The 10,087-nt window shown below is 35.7% G+C and overlaps 1 protein-coding gene across 1 annotated transcript; it reads left to right on the plus strand.

The window, feature by feature from the left end:
- Positions 1–2,719: 2,719 nt before the first annotated feature.
- Positions 2,720–10,014, plus strand: LOC141332793 (contactin-1a-like). The gene is made up of 13 exons (XM_073837753.1): positions 2,720–2,970; positions 4,247–4,327; positions 5,378–5,419; positions 5,544–5,670; positions 5,798–5,979; positions 6,071–6,166; positions 6,392–6,598; positions 6,719–6,818; positions 7,705–7,886; positions 9,164–9,288; positions 9,384–9,501; positions 9,600–9,750; positions 9,858–10,014. Exons 2-13 carry the CDS (start codon positions 4,273–4,275, stop codon positions 10,012–10,014), a joined length of 1,542 nt encoding a protein of 513 aa, XP_073693854.1. The 5' UTR covers positions 2,720–2,970; positions 4,247–4,272.
- The last annotated feature ends 73 nt before the right edge of the window (positions 10,015–10,087 follow it).

Consider the following 10,087-nt stretch of genomic DNA (forward strand, 5'->3'; position numbering starts at 1 on the left):
GTCTGTTTTTGATTTTATTCCTTATACACAATAATTGTATACTGTTGTGTGTGTGTGTATACATATATATATATATATGTGACCCTGGACCACAAAACCAGTCTTAAGTCGCTGGGGTATATTTGTAGCAATAGCCAAAAATACATTGTATGGGTCAAAATTATTGATTTTTCTTTTATGTCAAAAATCATTAGGCAATTAAGTAAAGATCATGTTACATTAAGATTTTTTGTAAAATTCCTACTGTAAACCTATCAAAATGTAATTTTTGATTAGTAATATGCATTGTTAAGAACTTAATTTGGACAACTTTAAAGGTGATTTTCTCAGTATTTTGATTTTTTTGCACCCTTAGATTCCAGATTTTCAAATTGATGTATCTCGACCAAATATTGTCCTATCCTAACAAACTATACACCAATAGAAAGCTTATTTATTGAGCATTCATGTGATGTATATATCTCAGTTTTGTAAAATTTAACCTTATGACTGGTTTTGTGGTCCAGGGTCACATTTATGATACAGAATTGGTGCACACTGGTGTCTAACAACCAAAAAAGACATTTAAAAACATTGAGGTATTCAGATCTTAGATATTTACAAAGATCCTTCTATTATTGAAACCCACAATAATACAAAATACAATCTGATAGCTTAATATATATATAAAAGCATTTTTAAAAGCAGATTTATTATCAGGTAATATTTATGCATCACTCTCTCATAGCTACTGTACATGGTGATATAGGCCTCATCATTTTGAGGTAAATGTGTTCAGAAGTCTGAAAATTTGTGTGTAACTTTAAGGAACATCACTACCAAACATTTTTTTCTACAATCAAGCACACTTTTTGGGGGGTTATTCCATAACATTTACTTTTTATATGTGTATGTCAGTTCAGAACTGTGCTAGCTAATCATGTGCTCATTAGCACCATTGAGCTGAACTCAAAAGTATCTAAAATTGTCACTACCGAAACAGTCACAACCAAAACATTTGGGGAAGTTTTTGTAGTGACATTATTATCATTATTTTGGGGTGTTATTACATACTGTAAAATTTAGTTTTTATGTGTGTACAACTGCTCAGAACGGTGCTAGCTAACCATGTGCTGATTAGCATCTTTGAGCTGGGCTCTAAAGTATCTAAAATTGTCACTACTGAAACAGTCACAACCGAAATGTCTTTATTTGGGGAAGTTTTGGTTTTGACGTTGTTTTTTTAGGGGTTATTCTATAAAATTTCGTTTTTATGTGTGTATAACTGTTCAGAACTATGCTAGCTAACCATGTGCTAATTAGCATCTTTGAGCTGGGCTCAAAAGTATCTAAAATTGTCACTACTGAAACAGTCACAATTGAAATGTCTTTATTTGGGGAAGATTCGGTTTTGACGTTGGTTTTTTAGGGGTTATTCTATAAAATTTCGTTTTTATGTGTGTATAGCTGTTCAGAACTATGCTAGCTAACCATGTGCTAATTAGCATCTTTGAGCTGGGCTCAAAAGTATCTAAAATTGTCACTACTGAAACAGTCACAACTGAAATGTCTTTATTTGGGGAAGTTTTGGTTTTGACGTTGTTTTTTTAGGGGTTATTCTATAAAATTTTGTTTTTATGTGTGTATAATTGTTCAGAACTATGCTAGCTAACCATGTGCTAATTAGCATCTTTGAGCTGGGCTCAAAAGTATCTAAAATTGTCACTACTGAAACAGTCACAACTGAAATGTCTTTATTTGGGGAAGATTCGGTTTTGACGTTGGTTTTTTAGGGTACTATTCCATAAAATTTTGTTTATATGTGTGTATAACTTTTCAGAACTGTGCTAGCATTTTCTGATTAGCATCTTTGAGATAGGCTCAAAAGTATCTGAAATTGTCACTGCCGAAACAGTCACGACTGAAATATCGTCATTTGGTGAAGTTTCTGTAGTGATATCATTTACATAATACTTTATTTGGGGGAAATAAACAACATTTTAGTTCAGTTATGCAAATGTTTTGTACTTTAGTATGTTTTAGTGTGGTCACTACCAAACATTACTGTCACTACCGAAAATGTGCAGTCACAACCAAAACATGGGATATTTTGTCAATAATAAAGTATATTGACTTATCAACTAAGATGTTATGATAGCGTTTGGTTCATCGTTTAATCGAACTAATAAATCCTTAACTTTGAAATCAGTATGATTAGCTTTATGCCTTTTACAAAAAAAAAAAAAAAAAAAAAAAAAAAAAAAAATAGAACAAATCTCATAAATTACACTTTAAATATTGTTAAAAATGTAATTGTTGTTGATTTACCTCTAAAAACATAAAATAAAATAGCAAAAAAAAAAAAAAAAAAATTACTAGGTAGATGTAAACAAAATCTTAATAGGTCAATATAACCCTTCTTATTAATTATACATTACTGTGTTTCGGTAGTGACACATTTCGGGAAAGGAAAAATATTCCAAAACGTCCTGAAAATACAAAATGAGTGTACCGTCAAATTTGCATGCATACAAAATTTGTGGAAAAATATTCTACAGCCACATCTGGAGTGCCACAGAATTCCTCCCTGCATTGATGTTTCTCCATACAAACAACAAATAATCTATTTCTTTCCCTCCCCCATGCCAGTGTAAGAATGTAATCCACTGGATTTGAACAGATGTGTGTGGATAAGCCTCTTTTTACCTTAAACCACCAAATATCACGTGCTGGTCTGTATACATTTTATACTCATAATTCATAAATGCCTTAAAATCACCTTGACTACTTTAAGATCCACTGCAGCGGCACATGGACTGAGACAGCATCCCTCTGTGTTACGGCATCCTGGCATGCGCAGCTTCCGCTCTCGTCCAATAGCAGGCTGGTGCCGTGCGGGCCGTGTGTCTGTCTCCGCGCTGGGCTGCGGGACGACGCGGTGGTTCTGATCCAGATCTGAGGGTTTGACGAAGGATTTAACGCATTCTTCCGGTAAGTTTGCTGCTGGTATGATGATATGTAGAGCTTTGGGGGTTTCTAGTGAGAATATGATGTGTCTATGGCCTTCAGGAGTTTATTCTGCATGCTGAAGTCCGGATGAAGGTGTTCCGCGCAGTTTGGGAATACCGCAATGCAGAAGAAACAGGGTGGATGAGTCCGGTCATGATTTATGTCATCCCTATATTAAAAAAAGACAGAAAAAAACGACATACATAATAAAATGAGAATACATATTAGAGGTATTATTAAAAAAAAAAAAAAACTATAAAATTAATAGTGTGAATTCATACTAATGACATTATATGAAGTATTTTTAACATATTGATAAATTTGGTAATTGCTATGCAGAAGCGAGCTGTTATGCGAGTTAATTACATGATATTTACTTGCCTAAACTTTAAACGGGACAGAAGTTAGTCCTCAGTTTCCTGGCAACAAAAAGGATAGAAATTATAATGGCAGTGTTATGCCGGAGTGCGGCGCTAAAGAGGTATCATAAATTACGCAGTGTTTGAAAATACACTTAATGTGTTACGATCACACAAAAAAAAAATAATAATAATAAGGAAAGGGAGTGTAAAATCCAGCTATTATTTTTATACTCTGTTCATTTAAAATATAAATTCATGTATTTCAATAAAGATAATTCAGATCAGCTGCTAGTTTTTTACTGCCACTCCCTTAGTGTGAGTTTAGTAGACAGTAGACATGCAGTGACCTAAATCCGAGTGTGCAGGACAAGAGCAGACAGCAGATCAGAGGATGCAATGAGATTATAAGAGATTGCTGAAAATGCAATGCATTCATGTAGAGCACATGTGCATAACATGCTGCAAATACAAATGTTTAGAGAGATGGATGGATGGTCAAATGTGTTCTTGAGATGCATGATGAATGGACACATTTTAGGTGGCAGGTAGAAACGTCCTTACTCACCCTTTGTGAGCATGTGTGAAAGTGCAGTGGCAGCAAATAAGAGATGCTGCATGTGTTAGGAAGCATTCCATGTAGCATATAGCAGCTGTGTATGTGTGCAGATTCAGATTTACCTTTCCTTTATGTGTTACATCTGCAGTCATGACTGAACTTGTGGGCGTAAACATGCATGTGTGCATAGTCTGTGTTTGTGTTTTTGTCTTTGTCTGATTTACTGCTAACATTGGTAGGATGTGATAAATCGTTAATGTTTCGTTTGCACATCAGAGTGAGACAAAGCAGCTTTCAGTAGCTTTCAAAACTGCAGCTTCTGTCTCTTTCTCCTTCTCAGGCTTGGTTTGTAACGGTCAGATCAAGATGGTGACCCCAGCCATGCTTCTGTGTGTTCTGGCTTACTTCTTTTTATCGACCGGTACGGAACTGAATGCGTGTGTGTGTGTGTGTGTGTGTGTGTGTTTATTTAGCTGTTAGGTTCAAAGTTATACCATGATTTAGCAAAAAAAATTTGTGCATGAGCATCTTCAAGGGTGGAAACCCTTTTTACAGTTGAGGTCAAAAGTTTACATCCCCTTTTAGAATCTGCAAAATGCATGTTGTTGTTTATTTAGTACTGACCTGAATAAGGTATTTCACATAAAATATGTTTACATACAAGAGAAAATAATAGTTGAATTTATAAAAATGACCTGGTTCAAAAGTTTACACCCCCTGTATTCTTACCTGAATGATCCACAGCTGTGTTTTTTTTTTTTTTTTTGTTCAGTGATAGATGTTCATGAGTCCCCTGTTTGTCCTGAACAGTAATACTGCCTGCTGTTCTTCAGAAATTGTGTATTTAAACCCTTTCCCACAATGACTGTATGGTTTTGAGATTCATCTTTTAACACGGAGAACTGAGGAACTGTGATGTTTTATAAGGAAGAAAACTTTTTGAATTTGAAGAACAGTTGTACTCAGTGTGAAAAGATGGATCTCAAAATCATTGTTAGAAAGGGTTCAAATACACAAAAATGCTGGAAAACCAAAGAATTTGTGGGACCTGAAGGATTTTACTGAAGAACAGCGGGCAGTTTAACTGTTCAGGACAAAGAAGAGACACATGAACAACTATCACTGAACAAAAAAACACAGCTGTGGATCATTCAGGTAGCAACACAGTGTTAAGAATCAAGGGGATGTAAACTTTTGAACCAGGTCATTTTTACAAATTCAACTATTATTTTTTCTTATTGACTGTATGTTAACATCTTTTTATGTAAAATACATAATTCAGGTCAGTACTAAAATTAAATAACATGCATTTGGTATAATCCCTCTTATTTTGGTAAAATAACATTGTGTATGTAAACTTTTGACCTCAACTGTATGTTTGTTTTACTTACTTTAGTTAATACTGACTTAATATTCATTATAATCCTGTAAAAACTAAAGTTGTTCTAAAATGTTTTCTTTAATTTTCCAGCTGCAATTAAACCCAGGATCTTTGAACCCAGAATTTTTGACAGTAAGTCTATAACATTTACCTACAAGTAAATACATAGAATGAAATATTGATATGTTACCATTTAAATTGTTGGGTAGTTTTTTTGTATATTAAATATAATGCTGGCTCATGTCTTGTCCATCAGAGGAAGCCACTGGCTTTGGGCCCATATTTGAGGAGGAGCCCTTGGACACAGTGTATGCGGAAGATTCACCAGAGAACAAAATCTCCATGAACTGCAGAGCACGAGCCAACCCTCCAGCCATTATCAAGTAATTTTTTCACTTTCTCATTACCGCTGGGAATTACATTGAGGTGTTTACCTGATTGTTTGCACTTGCAGAAGAATCAATGAGGAAGTCAACCAGAAGGTCATTAATAAAACGTTATATTTCACAGATGGTGGTTAAACAACTGGGAAATTAAACTGATGGAACAGCCTGATGAGCACTTTAGCCTGGTGGGAGGAAACCTGGTCATCACCAACCCAGACAAGGGCAAGCATGCTGGGAAATATGTGTGTGTGGCTAAGAACGTGTACGGCACTGTCATCAGCAAAGAGGCCATCGTCAAATTTGGATGTATGTGACGGATACAGTAGGACTTATTATATTTGCAATTAATATGATCTTTTCTCAGATTTTATTTCTTTTTTTCTTTTTCGGGCTGTAGACCTGAACCAGTTCCCAACAGATGAGAGAGAGGCTGTACATGTTAAGGAGGGACAGGGAGCGGTACTACTGTGTTCTCCTCCCTCTCGCTATCCAAGTAAGACATGATCACGTCACCAAGACAAACACAGTTTAACGAAAAATAAGGTACTAAAATGCACCTCTTAGCAGTAAATAAGGTACAAATGTGTTCCTTTTAAAAGGTACTTTGTACCTTTGTATCTTTGTACCTTTTTTTATTTTGAGAGTGCTTGCATGGTACCTAATAGATTCACTTTCTTTCCAGCATTAATTTCTGTCAGTTGTTTTGTTTGTCTCTCAGGTGAGGTGATGTTCCGCTGGATCTACAATGACTTCCCCAACTTCATCATCCCAGACCAGAGGCGCTTCGTGTCTCAGACCACTGGAAATATGTACATCGCTAAAGTCGAGGCATCTGACGTTGGGAATTATTCTTGTTTCGTGTCAAGCCCTACTATTGGCAAGAGTGTTTTCAGCATGCCGATTCCTCTGATTCCACAAATAGAAAGTAAGTGCTGTAGCATTATGCACAATGCTATGATTTTTGCTCATAATTGCCTTATTGAACCCACTGTTGTTTTTAAAGGTAAATAAATGACCTAACTTTTCATCTCTGCCCTTTGCACAGAGGAGGTGAAGCGGTATCCTGCTGATATCCGTGTGAAATTTCCCAAGACTTATGCTTTGGTGCATCAGAACATCACTCTGGAGTGCTTTGCTCTTGGAAAGTGAGTCAACAAACGCAGTTGTCCATATACACTACCAGTCAAAAGTTTTTGAACAGTAAGATTTGTAATGTTTTTAAAGAAGACTTTTCTTCTCACCAAACCTGCATTTATTTGATCCAATGCACAGCAAAAACAGCAACATTTTTAAATATTTTACTTATTAAGATGACTGCTTTCTATTTGAATATATTTTAAAATGCAATTTATTCCTGTGATCAAAGCTACATTTTCAGCATCATTACTCCAGTCTTTAGAAATCATTCTAATATGCTTATTTGCTGTTCAAGAAACATTTATTATCATTATCAATATTTAAAACAGTTGTGTAAGTTTTTTCGTAATTCTATTCTACTCAGGTGTTTTCAACAACAACAACAACAACAACAACAACAATAATAATAGATGTTTTTTTTGAGCAGCAAATCTGAATATTAGAATGATTTCTGAAGGATCATGTAACTGGAGTAATAATGCTAAAAATTCAGCTTTGAAATCATAAGAATACATTCAATTTTATAATGTATACAACTAGAAAGCAGTTATTAAAAATAGCACTGTTTTTGCTGTACTTAGGATCAAATAAACACAGGCTTGGTAAGCAGATTTAAAAAACATTAAAAATCTTGATACTGGAAATACTGGAAATGTAGTCTGCATGGTACTGTGGTGATACTATGGTACTTTCATGCTGTATATACAATACAGTGGTACTGAATGAATACGCTATTCATTTACCTTGGTATTAACATGCTACTCTTAATAAACATGGTGTATGTCCAATTAACACAGTAATATAACAGTACTTTTTGTTAGTGAATCATAGTTGTTCTTTACACCTTCATTTTTGGTTGTTTTTAACAATATAAACTCAATGTTTACCTTTTAGTCCGCTCCCACACATCCGCTGGAGGAAGTTAGATGCTGATCTCCCGCCCAACTATGAGGTCAGCATGAATGGAGCTTTATTGCACCTTATTAACGTTCAGTATGAGGATGAAGGGAGCTATGAGTGTGAGACGCTCAACGTTAAAGGGATGGACTGGTATCGACAGTGGCTCTATGTGGAAGGTAAAAGTATCTTACTGTTTGAAAAACAGACATTCTGGTTTGGTTTAGTCTTCAGTGTCACATGATCCTTCAGAAACCATTCTGATATACTGATTTGGTGCTCAACCTTATTATCATTGTTGAAAGCAGTTGAGCTGCTTCAAATTTTTGTGAAAATTGTGATCAGTTTTTTTTAGGATTCTTTGATGAATTGAAGTTCAAAGAACTGTATTTATTTGATCTTTCATAACATTATACATATCTTTAATGTCGCTTTTGACATTTAACTATTAAGTTCTTTAAACTTAAAAATTGTTGCGTCTAAAATAAATACTTACAGTATGCAAAAAAAAAAAAAACAGGACACTAAAAGAGTAGTACACCTTAGTCATAGTATTTAAAAAATGTCTTTTATTGAAATATGTAGTAGAAAACCCATGAAAGATTTACGTTATTAAAAAATCTACATCGTTTTATACATTTTATGGACTGTGTGGAGAGCCATTGTTTCGATGAAGTCAAATAATTGCACTCTTTGAGCTGCTGGTGCTACCTGTTGCTATTTTTACTGCAACACAACTCGGAAAATAAAATACTGATACAATGACCACAGCTACTGAAAGAGCTTATAGATGGTGATGGATATAAGTGTCGACTTAAACCAAAGGCTGTACCATTGATGTTTTTCCTCACAAGGAGTCTACACGTCCCCAAATATCGAGTGAAATCCACACTGAGAAACTCCTTCAGTGGCTGCGGCGTCATGACAAGCGTCAGCATGTTTACATCCTGCCAGGATGGCATCTAGCGTTTCTTGTCTCTGCCGTTTGTAAGCTCTTTTAGTAGCTGTGGTCGACTAAAAGCTTCAAAGGCATCAGGGCTAAAGTGGAGAGAACAAAGACGCAGGTCTTTAGGAAGTTTTATTCATTCGCAGGCATCTTCCCGTTCTTTTCTCCTCTTCTTATCGCTAAGAAAACAGTAAAGACTTACATTGCTTCTCTTGTTGCCCTTCGACTGAAAAATACAACTGAAAGCCACACAATGTGGCATTGTATCAGTATTTAATTTTCCAAGTTGCTCATTCCATTGCTTATGTAGCTCACCAAGTTCAACCATTTTACATCATTGAAACAATGGCTTTCATGGGTTTTCTACTGTATATTTCAATAAAAGAAATCATTACCGGTATGTTATATTAACCCCCATACAAGTCTTAATATCTGGGGTTACCATTAAAATTTGCGTTTAAATTCAAACTTTCAAATGTAGCTATTGTGTTCATCTGATTGTGTCCTCAGGTGCTCCAGAGTGGGCAGAGCATATCAATGACACAGAGAAAGATGTTGGAAGTGAGCTCACTCTCAGATGTGTTGCTGTGGGGAAGCCTTTACCTTGGATACGCTGGCTGAAGGATGGCTATTCAGTTAATACACTGTTTAATTTGTTGAGGAAAACCCATATGAGAACTTCCGGTTGTTTTATATGATAATCGTAATCATGTCTGTTCTGCTTTTTTAGTATGGCAAAGGGGAGCTGAAGTTCTCCAGTCTCACGTTTGAGGATTCGGGGATGTATCAGTGTGTTGCTGAAAACGAATGGGGGACCATCTATGCCAGCGCAGAGCTTCGGGTCGTCTGTGAGCTTTTAAATGCTTCTTTACACTTGTAAAGTATTGTATATAAAAGGTACATATGTTTTGTTGAAGGTTGAGTGTCTTTTATGGTCTCTTCACAGCCTGTGCACCAACATTCATTTATAATCCAGTGAAGAAGGTTCTGCTCGGGGCTGAAAACGGACGTGTGGTTATAGAGTGCAAACCCCGCGCTGCTCCTAAACCTAAGTTTTTCTGGAAACGAGGTTCAGAGTTGCTCACCAACTCTTCGAGGCTAGTTAGTCGATCTTGAACTGGTGAATCATAATGCTGTGGCAGAGATAGAAGCGTGACTACAGCTATCTTCATCCTTTTCTCTCTTTATCCTTATTTTTTTTTAGGATGTTAGTTTGGGATGATGGAAGTCTGGAGATTCTGAATGCGTCAAAAAGTGACGAGGGCTCGTACACATGCTATGCTGAGAATGACCGTGGCAAATCCAATAGCACAGGGACTCTCACTATCACTGGTCAGACTAAATTTTGTCACCTACACTGATTGTCAGTTTAGACAGTACAGTTGTATTTAATTTTTTTTTATACCAGTTAAGACAATATCAGCTTTTTTATTT

Source organism: Garra rufa, chromosome 4 (genome assembly GCF_049309525.1).
Source record: "Garra rufa chromosome 4, GarRuf1.0, whole genome shotgun sequence".
NCBI classification, from domain to species: domain Eukaryota; kingdom Metazoa; phylum Chordata; class Actinopteri; order Cypriniformes; family Cyprinidae; genus Garra; species Garra rufa.

Excerpts from the sequence above, each read along its gene's own strand:
- LOC141332793 (XM_073837753.1), top strand. The coding sequence starts at position 4,273 with ATGGTGACCCCAGCCATGCTTCTGTGTGTTCTGGCTTACTTCTTTTTA. Across the intron at positions 5,420-5,543 it reads TGAACCCAGAATTTTTGACA|AGGAAGCCACTGGCTTTGGG; the intron begins GTAAGTCTATAA and ends CTTGTCCATCAG. Across the intron at positions 6,167-6,391 it reads TCCTCCCTCTCGCTATCCAA|GTGAGGTGATGTTCCGCTGG; the intron begins GTAAGACATGAT and ends TTTGTCTCTCAG.